Below are 17,934 nucleotides of genomic sequence, written 5' to 3' on the forward strand. Positions count from 1 at the left end.
AGTTTAGTTTCATGTTAGTCCTTTGTTGTCATGAGCACTTTATGTTAAGTTAAAGTCACTCATGACTCATGTCCAGTCTCATCGTGCACTTCCTGTTTTATTTTTTACTCACCTTTTCCCTCTTGTTTCAGACCCTGACTTCCTCCCTTTGTGTGATTTTCCCGCCATTGTGATTGTCTACCCCGCCCCTGATTGGTTTCACCTGTGTTCCCCTACCTCATGTATAAATAATCCTTCCCTGCGTTCCAATACCCATACTACCATACTATTTAGTATGCCAGAAAAAGAATTAGTGTGTCCCAATACATAGTATGTCAGATGCAGTATGCCAAAAGTACCAGGATGTTCTACTACATTCGGCCATATTTCGCAGTATGCATGTCAGTGTGCTTCTTTGGCCATTCTGACCCACAATCCTTTGCGCAGTGGAAGTTATGTCGCACTGACTGAGCTGCGTGTACAACCAACGCCCACACTTCCTTTCATACATGGTTTATTTAATTTGAGATACTAAGACACTAGGCTACATATTAGGACTGCAATGATCTGATTATATACTGTCACATATCATACAGTTTTGCAAGAACATGGTTACAACATTCAACTTTATTGTGATTATAGTATAATCAATGTTAGGGTTCAACTATGACTACAATATAGAAGATTCTACCAGTATGGGCAGTGGGGTAAGTGTGGTATAAATAATGAATGCATATGACTAAATATGAATACACTATGGGCCAGGTATGAGCAGTATAGACTAGTAAATATATAAATAGTAAAAGTCAAATACATATTAAGTAATGTAGTGAGAATGTGCAAGTATGTTACACTACAAATTAAAGTAATGTGAATGTAAGGCTGCTTCACGTGCAGACAGAATATAGTGTGGCAGAAGTGAGCAAGAGGGTCATAGTTCAGGGAGCGATGTGACGGCGGATGCAGTGTGTCCCAATAGTATGCATACTGCATGCATACTGCATACTACACTACATACTTTTTAAGGGCAGCTGCAGTACATACTAAAAGTATATAGTAGAAGTATGCGATTTGGAACGCAGGGCTTGTCTCCCTTTGTCTTGTTGCCAGTTCATCTTGTTCAGTCTGTGTGATGCCAGGTTTTCATGTTATCGGGTTTGAGTCTAAGTTGTGATATTTTTTGATCCTCATTGTGAGTGTTTTGTTTTGAACTTTGTACATCCTCCTTGAGAGCACCTTTTGTTTAAATTGATTTTGCCAAGTAAAATACTTGTTAAACCTACTGCAAGTCGTGCATTTGAGTCCACCAGTTTCGTGTCTGAGGTCATTACAAATTAGACATCTTGCATAACTGCAATATTTAAAGTGGGACTTTTATGTGACTATAGAACCTTTCAATTTATTCTGATGGCATATCTTTTTATTTTATTTATCCTACACATACCTGTCAGAAATTCTTTACGGAGAGCTACGGTATCTATACCAGCTTCACCTAAAAAGCTGACTTTCAGTTGGTTAGTTGGGGATTTTTTTTTTTTGGCGCTGCCATTGCATGAGACCCCTCTCCAACATGTTTTGACGTGACACTGTGATGTCAAAGGTTTTGCCATCTGTGGTTACTGCATTAGCAACTGCCTGGATAATATCAAGGCTAAAGAGGGGTAAAATGAAAGGAAACGAGTTGTTAACTGTTCGTCAAATCTGTGATTTTTTTTTTTTTTCATTGAATCAGAAAATGTAAAATGATTAAAATGTAAGTGTAAACTGAAAACATACTTTTCAATTTCACCTTCAGTTGATTTAGACACATCTTCCACCCTGGAGGGCGTTTCCTCCAGACTGTATAGGAAAACATGATTACACAAGGATTACAAATGACCGTTATGTACATTTATAATTGCAAAGGGTATTAAAGCTTTGCTGTTGTTGCTGTTGCTGTAGAGGAATACAATAGAAGGAAACAAGATTAACATTACTGGAGAGCCTTTGTATTGTTGAATTTGTAAAGGTAATGCATCCCAGAATTTGTCCTTTTTATTCAGATTCTAATGGAATTAAGATAATCAAACAGTGCATAATTAGTGTTATTGATTTTCCCCAAGGCCATATACACTTAAACCCAAAATTATTAATACTCATGCCAAATTTGGATTTATAGTGAATTTTTATTTGACCAATAGGTTTCTTCTGGCTGGAAATGACATAAGCATGTGACAAAAGATGGTAAGACATTGTGTTAGAGATGTTAATGATAAATTTAAATTATTTGCGATAATTTCAAAGGGTATGAATAGTTTTGGACATGCCATTTTTAGTAAAAATGTCAAAAACATAGAAATAGTTAAAATTTTATCATTAACATCTCTAACACAATGTCTTATCATCTTTTGCCACATGCTTATGTCATTTCTAGCCAGAAGAAACCCATTGGTCAAATAAGAATTCATTATAAATCAAAATTTGACATAGGTATGTATAATTTTGGGCTTAACTGTATACTTCTAGCACACAATTTCTCCATCCAGTATTTCACTTTTAATGACCCTGTCCTTAATTCCAAATTTCATACATTCCAAATAGGAATTTTCTATTTGTATCTTACAGAGAAAAAAAAAATGTATCTATTTTCACTTGTCTCCGCATGAGCTGGCATGAATTTATAAATAATCCAGTGAGTACTGCATTTGACATACAGGACAGGCAGCCTAAATGCAAAAGCAGTAACAAAGACAAGACAACTACTTAAATTCATTTAAAAAATTGCTATTGGTTGCATGACAAGTTTTTCTTTACATGGCTGGTAATAAATGTTTTTATATTACCAAATTTGGTCCATTGGTGGTATCTGGGGTGGTATTACTAGTCCCTGGTGTAGATTCCGCTGGAATGGACTCAGCAACAATTGTCACAGACTAAAAAAGATATTAGGCAGTGAAAAATCTTTCTTTAAAATGATGACAAGAATCCAAAGCTGGTCAAATTTTGAATTACCCCTCCATGAAGATCAAAATCATCGCATGATGATGGCTGCTCCACACAGGACTTCACATGCACAGCCAACACTTGCAACGGCATGTTAGATCCACAGACTCTACAAGTTGTCTTGGGCATCATTTGGAATTCAAGTGCGTCTGTAGGAAGAGGGGGTGTATCTGTTTCATCCTGGAGTGGAAGAATGTAGATAGTGTTTTTTTCCTCCTCCTGTCATGGTTTTTAGAAGGCGGGCATTATAACCTTCAGTTTCTGGGGGAATAACTGAAAGTTTGCGCTGTCCCGATCCACCTGAAACATGCAATAAATGAATAAATGAAGAATACAAACATTAATAAATGATTCAGTGCATATATTGCACCCTAGAAAAATATACATATTGTTTTGATTCTATTAATATTTTTGTTTACAGGCTGGACAATACATTACTATAGCCTTTTGTGTTATATTTTGTTATTAGAGGAGGTTGTTTTTGTTTTGAGCACTGTTCCTTTAAGTTAAGCTTTGAAAAAATATCTGAGTGAGCTGTTATAGCGAACATAGAACATCTTGAATAGAAACTAAAAAGTGAAGTGACAGCGTGCTTTGTAATGGAACCGTGCCTTAAAAATAAAGTTACATCAAGGAAGATGGACTTGTGAGCCTGGTTCATTCTAAGGGTGCAACATAAATTGGTGTTTCCGCCCGGTTTACAAAGAAGAACGAGCCGAAGACTGGACTTTTTTCCCGGACAAAGGTGCGACACAAAAGGAGAATAACGAGCTAATGTTAGCTAGGTTAGCCATGTTAGCCTGGGACGTCGGCCTCAGCACCGTGGAAAAGTAACACATGACGGAGCAGAAAATTATCATCTAAAGTGGATTTACTATTTTCACCTTGGAATGTGAGTAACATATGAACAGGAAAAAAAACATGCAGCCTGAGTGGGAAACATTGGTGACTGATATTGAGAGGAAACTAGTGACTTTATCACTTGAAGATCTAAATGTGTTATGTGAGGAACTGGAACTTCAAACAAGTGATGAGTGTAGTGTAAGATTTAACCACTAATCAGGTAAATGTTTCATTTTGCATAAGTTGATTAAGGTTGGAGTCCATGTAACCATGTTTTATGTATCCATGTATGGCAAAGCACTTTTACACAAGTTTGCGTATTCATATATTGAAAACACACACATACCATACCATATATTGCCTGGAAGTGTGATAGTAGACAGTTGTAGTAGGCCGGGAGAAAAAGATTACACCATTAGGACATGCCTGGGCATGTCTGGGCATGTCCAGACGTGTCTGAACAAAGGCAAAAAGGCCTGCCACTAGAGGGGGAAGGACTAAAAAGTGCTGAGTCAGCAGAAATGTGACACCGATATAGTGGGAAGGACTAAAACTCAGCAGAAATGTGACACCTTTATGATCAGCGCCCAGTGGAAAAGTTTAAGGAAAAGAGATGACTCGGCAGAAATTCTACGATAAAAGAGCGAGCGCAAACAAAGAAACTTCAGTCTCGCTCCGGAGCTTGACTCATTGGGTTGTGATGTGTTTGTTGCCTGCGAGCACATTAAACTCAGTTGCATCTGATTCTACGTGTCTCCAGTGATTTTGTGACCTCTGAGTATTTGAGTTTTTGATATCTAATGGAAGACAAAGAAAGTCCGTTTGAGAGGAGAAGAGCGAGGTCGCGAGCTTTCTGGCACGGCTCGAGACCTTGACTTTTTTGCTTCTACATGAGGCAAAGTCATCATGCCGATTACTGAGACGAGTTATCTTGCAACATCTGGAAAGTGACGATGTGACAACTTTGGAGGATCAAGGACTTTCTGTGCTTTTGGCTACTAATGACCACATTGAGAGCTTTACAAATGTGAGAGACAGTGGCGGAGTGGAGCTCAGATCGTATCAGGAGGAGACTGTCGAGCAACCAGGAACAGTTGTTGAGCGCCCTCTTCGGGTACCAGACTGCACTGTATTCACCGCAGCTTCTTCACCAGTACCAAACGAGAACACCTGGAACCAAACGAGAACACACCATGGCCTACTGGATTGGTAGTGAATCAGCAACTTGTGCAGCTCGCCCCTGAAGATAACGCGATGATTACAGTGACAGTAGAGAATAACACAGAGACTAATATCAGACTTCAAAACCGCACTGTAATTGGCTGGTTATATGAGGTGGAGGCCATTCTCCCCTGTATGGAAAAAGCCACAACTCAAGCCTCAGGTCAACAGAGTGAAACTGTTAACTCAAACAAAGTGGAAGTGAATGAAAAGAGCACAGCCACAGTGAACGAGCACCCTAAAGGCAATCCTGAGAAGACATCCTGGGATCCACCAGTTGACCTCACACACTTAACGGTGGCACTTAACAGCAAGAGAAAGTGAGACAAATGTTAAGAGAGGAGTGTGGTGTCTGCTCCAGAGACGACTGGGACACTGGGTGTATTCCTGATCTACAGATGGTGATACGCCTTAAGGATGACATTCCAGTGACAAAGACATAAAATGCCATCCCACGTCATCTGTATCAAGAGGTGAAAAATCACATTCAGGACTTACTAAGTCACAGATGGATTCAGAAATCAAGCTCCTCTTACTCCTCTCCTATCGTAATTGTTAGAAAAAAAGATTCCACAATAAGACTGTGTGTGGATTACAGACAGTTAAATGAGAAGACACTGGCTGATTGTCACCCAATCCCAAGAATCCAGGAGATACTTGAAAATCTTGTAGGGAATTTGTGGTTCACCGTGCTTGATCAAGGCAAAGCGTCCCACCAGGGCTTTGTCAGTGAAGAAAGCAGAGCATGCACAGCCTTCATCATGCCCTGGGGATTATATGAGTGGCTCAGAATCCCTTTCAGACTGACAAATGCCCCAGCTGCTTTTCAGCGGTACATGGAGGGGTGTCTTGGAGATCTAAGAGATGAGATATGTGTACCCTATCTCGATGACATCTTGGTGTTTAGTAAGAACTTTGACCTCTATGTTGAGAATGTGCGGAAAGTGCTGCAGAGACAAAAAGCCTGTGGAATCAAGCTCAAAGCAAAAAAATGTGAGAAGTGTGCTACATCGGTCGTGTCATTTCAGAGGAGGGATATCGAATGAACCCAAAGGAAGTTGAGGCAATCCAAGCTCTGAAAAATGAAAAACCAAAAACAGTCAGAGAGGTGAGATCACTTGTTCGTTTTCTTGGCTACTACAGATCATTCATTGCAGACTTCTCAAGAATTGCCAAGCCTCTCTATGAGTTGCTGTCCCACCCAAAGACTGAGAAAAAGAAGCTGGTCGCAAAAAAACAAAACAAGCATCACCGTTCCTCCCAAGTACAGCCATCTCAACCAGTGGAATGGACAGCACTACACCAGCAAGTGGTGGACAGGTTAGTTGATGCACTCTCAAACCCTCCTGTAATGGGATACCCTGATTTTGAGAAGCCATTTATATTACATACTGATGCTTCTGAAGAAGGCCTGGGGGCTGTCCTGTATCAGCGGCAGGGAGGGGCATTAAGAGTGATAGGGTATGGATCACGGACACTCACTCCTGCAGAGAAAAATTACAGACTCCATTCTGGGAAGCTGGAGTTTTTGGCTCTCAGGTGGGCTGTGACAGAGTGATTCCACCACTACCTCTTCCATGCTCCTCACTTCACCGTGTACAGTGACAACAACCCGTTAACATATGTAATGAAATCAGCTAAACTCATTGCGGTAGGGCACCGCTGGGTGTCGGAGTTGGCAGATTATCATTTCACATTGAAATACAGACCTGGGACCTGCAACCGTGATGCAGATTTCCTGTCACGCTGACCTCCAAACATTGAGGACATGATGGAAGAGTGCACTGGAGAGTGTCACCCACATGTTATAGCAGGAGTGGGGAAAGGACTGGAAGCCCAGAGTGAAGGGGATGCTGACTGGATCACTACCATCACATGCAATGTTAATGTGATATCTAAGCTTTGGTGAAGTCACAGTCAAACAAATCCCAGCTGAAGATATCAAAGCAGCTCAGAGAGATGATGAAGTGATTGGCAGAGTGGTCACCCTTAAGCAGCAGCATGAACGCCTGCGACACAGAGAGAAACTGAAAGAACCTGCATCAGTGAAACCTCTGCTGAGAGAGTGGCCTCATTTGTATCTGGATAAAGAAGGAATCCTATGCCGAAAAACTACCTCCAGGAATCAACTTGTCATACCTGTAAGCCTCAAGCCAGTGATATATGAACAGCTTCACGAGGAAATGGGTCACTTAGGAGCAGACAGGATAGTGTCCTTAGCTAGAGAGAGATTCTTTTGGCCTAAAATGAGGGAGAAGATTGAACATTATGTGACAAGAGTTTGTCGCTGCTTGAAACAAAGGAAGCCAAACAAAACAACAAGGACACCTCTGCAATGTATTGCCACATCTGCTCCATTTGAAATGATATCGATTGATTACCTGCATCTGGAGAAGAGCAAAGGTGGTGTGGAATACATTCTTGTTGTAGTCGACCACTTCACAAAGTTTGCACAGGCTTATGCTACGCCAAATAAGTCTGGAAAAACAGCTGCATGCAAGATCTTCGGCGACTTCATTGTACGATTCGGATTCCCAGCTAAGATTCATCATGATCAAGGGAGGGAGTTTGAAAATGAGTTGTTTCGCAAACTGCAGAGCTACAGTGGTATACAGCACTCAAGAACGATGCCATACCATCCGCAGTCAAACCCAGCAGAGCGTTTTAACAGAGCGTTGCTAAGCATGCTCTGCAAGCTGGAAGAGCAGTGGCGGTTCTAGGCCAGTTTCAATGGGGGGGCCAAGCTAGGGCCAGTCCTTTTGATACAGGGGCACATACAAGTACGGTCAAATATCTAAGTCTGAACAATAATATATATATATATATGTGTAAGGGGGTCCGGGGGCATGCTCCCCCGGGAGAAAATTTTGTATTTGATTTAAAGGCATCAATCTGGTGAATTCTGAGAGCAAAGTTATGATGGCAGAATATGCCTAGATTTCAACATCTTTGTGCTTTTTATGTGTGAAAAATGTTCCATTTTTACTGATAAAAACACTAGTTGTATGTTATGGTGAAGGGTTACACTCAAAATACGGCTAAGTATTAGTGGTTAAACATTTCAGTAATCAAAAGAAAAATGACTGACGTACTGATCTGCCTCTGGAGGGCTATTTTAATATTTAAAATCATGTGCAGACAAAATATTCTTTTAAAATTCTCACACTCACAAGTACAGTTCCAGATACGCAAAACAATACAAAATACGCAAAACGAAAGGAAAACAAAAGGTGAGATTCAAATAAATTACACACAAACAGGCACAAATTACTGCTTTCCTCCCTCCCTCTCGATTTGCAAGTACAGCATCCTGAATCAGAGCATTTCAAAAGCCCTCAGGCAGTTGAATGTCTCTGGGACAGGCCCATTTATAGCAACCCACTGGATCCGTGGTGTGCGCGATCCGGCCAAGGCGTGGGTGCTGGAGCTAAAAGCAGCCATTCAAGAAGCTGCTCCACCAGCCGCGGCCTAGAAGCGGCTCTGCGCTCCGCTCCGCTAAAATTACGCGCCGGGTCTATTTCTGATGGCGCGTCAATTTGCACAGACCAAATGAGTCAAACAGGAAGTCAGGCGCAGAAAAGACATAGGCTGTATTTTTTTTTTTTTTTTTAAATTGATTTAAGGACATCAGTTACAAAGCATTCATGTTATGTTTTCAGTTCCATTTCATACCTATAACCATAGTACAATAGTACCTCCATGTGAACCTTAAATATATATTCAATTTTAAACCCAAACTTTCGTGCAGGAGAAAAAAAAAACAAAACGACAGTGCACAAAAGTTTAAACATAAAATACGCTCAAACATATCAATAGACTCTGGAAAACATTAACTAATAAAGAACTCCTGCATTTATCACATTACCTTTCGGAGTTAAGAAACATGTCATCGTAGTATTGTAAGGTTCTGTTGCTTTTTTTGTTTTCCATATTTCTTAGCGATTCCATATACAGGTTTACTTCAGCTAGGAAAACATTTATTTTGGGGAGTGTTTTAGCGAATTTGGCTTTATGGATGTGATATTTTCCTATTAACATAAACAGATTAGTGATATGGTTGACTATGTTGTTCTTTGTCTCGGCAGATGCTATGATGTCTTTAGCAGTGAAATTGACAGGATACCTACTCTTGGCAGAAATTACAGCAGCAATGTTTTCCCATAATTCTAGTGAGTATTGGCAAAAGTAAAAAAGATGAATAGTGGTTTCATTTTCAGTTCCACAGAAAGCACAGGTGTTATCAATACTGGCAAATTTTGAGATGATGCTATTGCAGGGATAGATGTTATGCAGTATTTTAAAGTGTATTTCTCTGATTTTGTTGGAGATACAGAATTGAAATGGTGTAGACCAAACTTTTTTCCAGTTGATTGGTTGTATTTGAGTTCCAAAATGCCTTTCCTCTTGGGGTTATTTTAAATTGGTCAGTTAATGAATTTCTTATTAGTTTGTTGGTGCACGTGGCATCGGTTAACTTGGCGGAAAGTAACAATAGTTCGGGTATTATTCTTGCACATGTCTGATATTTCAGATGAGATTCCATTAATGATTTCATTCCTGATGGGATTGCCTGGATAACCTCACAGTATTCTTTATTTTTAATTGGAATAGATGTCTCTTTTAAGAAAGCTTCATAGTTATACAGGTTACCATGGCTATCAAACAGATCGGACACAAAAACTATCCCTCTTTCGAACCAATTTTTCTTGTACAGGCTTTTCCGTTTGATTGTTATGTTTTCGTTATTCCATAAAATTTCTTTATGTGGAGAGAAATTGTGCACATAGCATAACCTCCATGCCAGTAGTGCTTGCTGGTGGAACTTAGATAGTTTGATAGGTAATTTAGTAACATTATAGGTGCAACTCATTAGCAATTTTAACCCTCCGATTTGTGAAAATATGTTGTGTGAAATAAAGTTCCATAGTGATGTAGGATTTTCTAAATATTTTTTCAGCCACTTGACCTTAAAAGTGTAATTTAAGTCAAGAAAATTAATTAAATCCAGTCCTCCTTCTGATTTTTTTGCTTGAATAACTTCTTTTTTGAGTTGATGGTGTCCGTTTTTCCAAATGAATTTAACAAACATATTGTTGATCTCTTTACAATACAAATCATCGACACACAGAGAAATGGTAGGGTACACAAATCTTGATATTCCTTCAGCTTTCATGAGTAATACGCGACCATAGACAGACAAATCTCTTTGCAACCACATGTTAAGAATTGATTTAGTTTTCTGTACCTTGGGTATAATATTTAGAAGTTGTCTATGAGTTGTGTTCTTAGCAATATGGATACCTAAATACTTCACGCCATCCTTAATTGGAACATTGCTGTAAGAAGAGTCATTCGTTTCGTATAAACACAAAATTTCACTCTTGGATATATTTAATGTTAGACTGGAGGCATCTGAAAACTCCTGAGTTACTTGGAGAGCTTTATGCACTTGAGTTTTATCTTTCAGAAATAATACCGTGTCGTCCGCCAGTTGGGTGATTTTAATTTCTCTATTAAATATGATAAACCCTTTTAGATTGTGATTATTGGAAACATTGAGAAACAGTTGAGCAACGATCAAAAAAAGGAACGCACTCAATGGACACCCTTGTCTGACACCTCTCGAGACAGGAAAGCTTTTGGAAACAATTGGAAATAATAAAATAGAACTTGTTATTCCTTTGTAAAGTGTACTCACATATTGGATAAATTTCTCTCCAAACCCAAAAATTTTCAGAGCCTCAAGTACAAAGGGATGTTCAACAGAATCGAAGGCCTTATAAAAGTCCAAGAACAGGAGTAGAGCATCAGATTCTATGTATTCATAATAATCAATTAGGTCAAGAACCAATCTAATGTTGGAGCTAATGTGTCTATTGGACATGAATCCATTTTGGTTTTCAGAGATGATTTCATCCAAATATTTTTTAACCCGATTTGAAAGTATCTTGGCTAAATTTTTATAATCTGTATTCAATAAGGAAACAGGTCTCCAGTTTTCAATACTGAAGTGATCTTTCCCTGGTTTTGGAATTAATGTTATAAGGCCTTGTTTCATTGTTGTTGTCATTTCGTTTCTATAGATGCATTCTTTCAGGACATGAAATAGCTGTTTTTTAATTATGTCCCAAAAACAAACATAAAAGTCAACAGTTAAACCATCATTCCGGGTGATTTTCCTAGCTTCATTGATTTTATAACCTCATCTAATTCTATTTGTTGTAGTTCCTTATCACAGAGTTCTTTATACTCTTCTGAGATTTTGTTTGTTAATGGTTCGATATTATCCATGAATTGCTGACATTTTATAGAATTAAATTTTGATTCATATAGATTGTGGTAAAAGGCGGTAACGTAGTTGGAGATTTCCTTTGTGTTTGAAGTTCTATTACCTTCAATGTTCAAAGATATAATATTATTTCTTTTCCTGTTTCTTTTTTCTAAACTAAAGAAGTAGCTTGTATTCTTTTATACCTGTTCTAGCCATTTGGCTCTGGATCGTATAAAGGCCCCTTTTGCTAAGTCAATGTACATACTATCTAACTGTTCACTGCAGATTCTCAGGTTTTCTCTTTCTTCTTCTGTGAGGTTTTGTTTGGATAATAAATCCTGTATCTGATTCATTAGTTTGTTTTCCTTTTCTTCCTTCCCTCTTTTTAGCGTTTTGCTGCGTTTAATAGCTGCTTCTCTAACTTTATATTTAAAAAACTCCCATTTTTGAATACAATCCATTTCCTGATTGTCAAATATTTTTTTTGCTATATAGTTGACCTTCTCCTTAAACAGTGTATCCTGTAATAATGAGTTGTTGAGTTTCCAGTAGCCTATAGAGCCAGGTTTTTCTCTATTTCCTTTAAGTTTCAGAGTGATTAATTTATGATCAGATAGAGGAGCAAACTGATGACTGACTTCATCAACGTATTGAATATCTTGTGACGACATAAGCCAGAGATCGATTCTAGACTGTAGGGTTTGATTTGTGTTGGACCATGTGAAATCAATCTTATCTGCGTTCATGAACCGCCAGGCATCAGTGAGGGTTAGGCTCTGACAGAGGTAAGATGTGGGTTTGAATGAATGAGACACCGTTAATCTCGGGGGACACCTATCCATATTTTCATCTGAAACATCATTATAATCACCACCTATAACCACTATAGCATCGTTGTACTTATTTCTAAGTTCTGATATTTTAACGTTGAGATTTTGGAACATTTCTTTTGCCTGATTACATCTATTCGGGCCATAAACGTTACAAATGATAAATTTGACATTGTCAGCTTCTAAAGCAAGGATAATCCACCTGCCATCATTTGAGTGCTCAGAGTCTAAAACATTGCCATTAAATTTATTAAACAGGATTGCAACACCAGCTGAATGATTAGTACCATGTGAAAAGTAAATTGTTTCTCCCCATTGACTTTTCCAGAATTTTTCGTCCTTCCCTCGATGAATGAGTTTCTTGTAAAATAATATATTTGCATTTTGCCGTCTAATATACAGAAAAATTGCTTTTCTTTTAAGATTGTCCCGTATTCCTCTTACATTCATAGAGCAAAGGTTTAATGCATTAAACTTTGACATGGTAAGTAATTGATGTCCCACAAAAAGTGACCTGTACACGTAAATATAATTCGAACCAAAATAAATAATTCTCGAAAGAAAATTAACAGGTAAAGTGTTTAAGAGTAAACCAACAAGTTGTGCTCCTTATATGCACTCAAAGCCATTTAATAGTCTTTAACTATAGGTACTGATCAAACTACTTCAAAGGCTAGAGCAAAGAAAATAATCCAGTACCTATCTCTTAAACTCAAAGTGCCCGGAACCTGGTTAAATTATACATTCCACTGAAAGTTATTTTTTTATTTTTTTTTTTTTTACATCTTTTTAAATATTGTTCTCATCTTTTCAGTCTGACTTCGTTACCGTTAATGAATGCCCTGGCTCCCACGAAGAACGCTTTCTGTCCTCTCTTCCTTGCCTCGTCAATCCGGGGCCAGAGCGCGATGCGAGTCTCTCTGTCCTTGGAGGTCAGGTCCTCACCAAAGTTCAGACCTCTGTCTTTGAGGAACTCTGAGTCTTTGCCGTTCCTCCAGACAGCGTCCCTCTCGGCTCTGGACAGGAATTTGATGATAACCGGCCGCGTCCTGCCGGCCTTCTTGGGGCCGACTCTGTGGCAGATGTCGACCAGCCGTCCGTCCTCCTGGGAGGCCACACGCCGGCAGATGTCTGTGACTATCTTCAGGATGTTCTCTCCCTCCTCCTCTCGCAGTCGGTAGAGCCGCAGGTTCTGTCTGCGTTGTTGTCTTTCCTGGTCATTCACTTTGTCCTCAAGAGTTTCAATTCTCGTTTCGTGTTCTGTGGTTTTCTTCTCTATTTTCTCCACCTTCTCAGTCGTGTCTTGCAGCTGTTGGAAAATGAACTCACTGTGTTTTGCCAGTTCTTCAATGCTGTTTTTGTTTTCAGACGCGACTTTTAACACGTTATCGATTCTCTCATTCACACCGTTGATTTTCTGATCCAAATGCTGCATGATGAGTTTTACAATATTTTCTTGCATTTCTGCTAAAGATGGTTCCATCGGGTCTGTCTTGGTTCTTTTGGACTCAGGAGTAGAGTCGGTGGATAACGGGAGCAGGATGCGGTCAGCAGCAGACTCAGAGGCCGCGTGGTGAGCACCTGCAGCGGCCGCATAGGAGTGGAATTCAGCCACTACTTCAGGGGACACTCTGCTGGTTTGAGCAGTGCTGTGCCGGTTCTTCCTCTCTCGCTCCCTCTTATCAGCCATGGTGCTGTGATATTCCTGCAGACGCTGTCGAGTCCATCGTTGTGAGTTCAATAACAAAAATTTGAAAGAGTTCTCCAGTTTGTTGTGCAGTCCAAATCTTCAGTGAATTTCCAGATTCAGTTATGGCACAATGTGGTCGAATGACTTACGAGTTCCGTGCAATAAAGAGCATTTTCACGCACGAGCGCGCCAAACACCTGTGGTAGCAGCCATCTTGGCCTCCTGAAACCATCAAGACATAGACTGTATAAAATAATGGACGTAGTCACCGTGACGTCATCCGTCCGTTTCTGAAGAGTGGATTTGAAGCTCAAAATACTCCGCTCTGGACGTCGCCATCTTGGCAGTGCCTGACTCCGCCCAACTCCCGGACAATCAAAAATGGGCAAAGAGGTGGGCCAAAGGAAGCCTGGCTGCCTAAACACGCCCACCTCGCTCGGCGCTGCTAAGTTAGCTAAGACTAAGAAGCTAGGCTAAGAAGCTACGCTACTTTGGCTAGCCCTGTGGTGTTGGCTGCTCCCTTGGTGCCAGCTCCCTCATGAAACTTGAGGTAAGTTGAGTTTAGCTGAAACTAACGTTATACAACAAACTTTGAAACAATGATTCAGCTGTTATCTTAAAAAAATGCTTCAACTTTTTTTAAATATATAACGCTAATAATTTATTCCACTCATTTTACTTTCATATACACAGTGTGGATCATTGGTGACAGCTATGTCCGGCGTGGTGTCCAGAGAGCTGCAGAGACCTTGGGAAGCACCCTCAGCATGCCGGGTGTCCGTGTCTGCTGGTTTGGCTGACTGCAGTGGGGAGGCCTTCTCTCCTTCTTTTCGCACTCCCTGCGGGGAAGAGCAGCACCAGATGTCCTCATCATCCACTCTGGCGGCAATGGCATGGTGAAGGTCAGCAGTGTCAAGCTGGTCAGCATGATGAAGGAGGACCTGCACCAGCTTCACCTCCAGCATCCTGGCATTAAGATATTTTCTTCATTGGCCCAAAGGTGCAGGTGGGAGGCTGGTGGCAATCCAGCAAAGATTGATAAGGCTAGGAAATGTGTGTTATGGCTACATTTGTTCATAGGTTAAATGGTGCCATAATTGAGCACCCTCACATCAGACACATTCATCTCACGCCTAGGGGAAATTATATGTTTTTAAGTAAATTAGTTAATTGTCTTAAAGACCACCTCCAAATGCAGTGAACTGCTTACAGTTGGCAGTGTTACTGCTTTTGAATTTGGCCTTTAGGACACATTTTGTTAGGCCTGATCATAGCCCAGGCTGTCATGGCTAATGTTGAGTTTTTGATATTCATCTATAACTTGTTTAAAATTTCAATAAATTCTATTTACATTTGCACTCCTTTTGTCTTTGTTACTGACTGAATGTTGTATTTCACAATCAAATCTGACTGTCAATTGAAAGGACAAACAAATCATATATTACAGACAAAACATTAAGCATTAATGTTTAACATTGTCACTGACAAAAAATTAAGCTGTCCATTTCTGTGTGGGCCTGATTATTTTAACTTCGTACTTGAAGATAACTAAGCACCTTACACCCAGCAGCAGAGCCTGAGAAGATTTTGGAGAGTAACCTTTGTTTGCTGCTCTGTTAGAAGTCTAGTTTTAACACAGAAGAATGTGACTGGATAAAAGGGCTCAAAGTGAAAAGCAAAGAATTAGCTGGACACAATAGTTGTGAAGCCCCCAAGGAGGTATCACTTGTTCGCTATGTTGCCAACTCTGAGAGGGTCTTCCTCAGGCAAAGGTACTGTGACGTTTTTATAGTGAGGCAAGCAGAAAGATAATCAGCCAATTATGTGTTGCTGGTTTTTTTAGCCTCACTATATAAGTCTCAATACCGAGCAATACCCACAGAACCTTCTCATATGTCACAACGTCACAAATAAATAATACCTCCTACGGGACTTAAAACTATTCAGTGTGCACATATTTCCTTGTTTTTCACAAAAGGAGGAAACTTTCTCAGTGAATTTTCTTCATTTGTCTTAAAGAAATGTCCAAACAAAACCAGCACATAACATCAGCTTTTCATTTTTTTTTTTTTTTTACATTCTGCTAAAATAAATGCAAACTTGGGAAAATGTTAAGACATAAATTAAAACATTAAGATGCCATTAATAACTATTGTATTCTGTTAAAGGTTTAAATCACCACTATATTTCCAATCATCACAGAAAACTGATGAAAGACAGCTTTCAAAAAAATTGCTGTTACTCTAAAGTAAATTTTGTCTGATCCACTTTATATCACAAAAATTCGAACCATTTCACAAACAGTTTAACAAAATTAAGTTAAGTAAGTAAAATGTTACAAAAAGTACACATGAAATAAATAAAAAGATTTATAACAGTAATTATAAAACCTATGGATTAGGACCCAGTGTCATAATTTGCAAAATCTTAATTTCTTGTTAAACAACCTCTTTACTGTGGAGTAAATATCACATTGGTCGAGGCGTTGTAACTTTCCACAAGTGTCCTACATGAGAGAAAGATAATAGGTTAAAAACACGGGTAGAAAACATTGACTACAGCCTGTCTTGGTTAAAAGCCCACTCACCACCAAAATGATCTTATTGCTGAGTAAGTGGCTGTCATTCATAAAATAGTTTTGTGTTTAAGTTCTGTAGATATTCAACTTTATATTTGAATGTGATTTTAAATTTAACTGTACTATCAAGACAACTGGAGTATGAATGTACAGTATGCAATTCATCCACATTAAAATAATTGTTGCTATCAAAAGGAAACTGAACTGTTCTCAAAGCTCACTGCCACTGTGGAATCATGCTATGTTCGGCTTTCTCATTATGAGAATATTTTTTTCCATTGGTTCTTCACAGACTGTGTGTGGGGAAAAAGGTAGTAATTCTCACTTTGATAAAGGGTCTTTGCATAAAAGGCACTAAAATGTTAGAGTTGGTAAATACATGTCATGTTCCTTGATTAATAAAATCTTCATTTGGCCTTTTGCATCAGGGGAACACTAAACTACACTGGTGTGTCAGTAATTTCACCTTATCAGGAATAGTATGGAGCAAGCTGTGCCCTAATCGAGTACTTAGTAATGTATGACAATTAGTAATTTATGTAATGCATTTAAATGTATTATGGACAATAATTCATCATTTCAAACTAATAAGTTTCTTGACTCTTTGTGAGGTACTGTATGGAAAAAAAGGTGTCTTTATCCTGGAGTCAGTGCTGAAGTGATGACTCTCAAAGTGTTCACTGCACAGATGGGAAGTCTTGTTTGGAGTCCAGTTCTGTCTCCTCGTGTTGAGTGTCCACTGGTCCAGTCTGTCTGGGTCACCTAGAGGAAAACTTTACACAGACAAATAGATATTAAAAGTAATATATGTGTTAGGTTACCTACTTAACAGACTCCATTACATGCAAACAATACAACTTAACTTACTTCAATGTTTAACAGATCATAATCAATTTATTTTAGCAAAACAAAAAGGTGGCGGCCATCACTGTCCTCATATTCTGTCTGTGCATTATCTATTGTTGTGTAAACACAGGCATATATCATACACTAATCTTCTTAATATTTTATATGTGACAGTCAAATGTCACATTAGTTTTTTTTCAATTACGTTACACACCTTATTGTAATTTCACACAGTTCGCCACTTTTTAATTCACATACACAAGTATAGCCTTAATGTTATGTTAATGTTACACTGCTCATATGACAACGTTAACATTGCATCACGTTAGCTAACTAACGTGGTGGACCTTCATTTTCAAACCTCACACAGCCTCAGCCTTTTGTTCAAAATATTCTCTCCCTAAATGTAGTGATGGTGTGATGAAGCCCCGTGAATTTGTCGAATCTTTCAGGCAGATTGCTTCGCCAAAAGGCCGATCACACGAAGCCCCGTTTAACAGCTCATTTAGGAGTACTGACATCTGCTGGTCATTTGATGTACAGCAGTCCTACTGTGATATTACATGTGGGCTACCTCAGTGGATCTGGCATACACATAATGATGCTTAATGATGATGATTACGTCAGAACCCCCCTATGAGGTATTGTAAAGCCAGATGAAATGAATCTATCCTGAACGTGGTATATCAATAAA

At 39.1% G+C, this 17,934-nt stretch overlaps 1 protein-coding gene across 1 annotated transcript; it reads right to left on the reverse strand.

The window, feature by feature from the left end:
- Positions 1–3,136: 3,136 nt before the first annotated feature.
- On the reverse strand, positions 3,137–13,816 carry si:ch211-196c10.15 (uncharacterized). The gene is made up of 2 exons (XM_049564317.1): positions 12,955–13,816; positions 3,137–3,261 (listed from the first exon to the last, which is right to left on the reverse strand). Exons 1-2 carry the CDS (start codon positions 13,814–13,816, stop codon positions 3,137–3,139), a joined length of 987 nt encoding a protein of 328 aa, XP_049420274.1.
- Between the last annotated feature and the right edge of the window lie 4,118 nt (positions 13,817–17,934).

This window comes from Epinephelus fuscoguttatus, linkage group LG20 (assembly GCF_011397635.1).
Source record: "Epinephelus fuscoguttatus linkage group LG20, E.fuscoguttatus.final_Chr_v1".
NCBI classification, from domain to species: Eukaryota; Metazoa; Chordata; class Actinopteri; order Perciformes; family Serranidae; genus Epinephelus; species Epinephelus fuscoguttatus.

Coding starts and splice junctions, on each gene's coding strand:
- si:ch211-196c10.15 (XM_049564317.1), bottom strand. CDS start 13,816: ATGGCTGATAAGAGGGAGCGAGAGAGGAAGAACCGGCACAGCACTGCT. Junction 3,262..12,954: donor AGCCAGGGCATTCATTAACG/GTAACGAAGTCA, acceptor TGCATGTTTCAG/GTGGATCGGGACAGCGCAAA.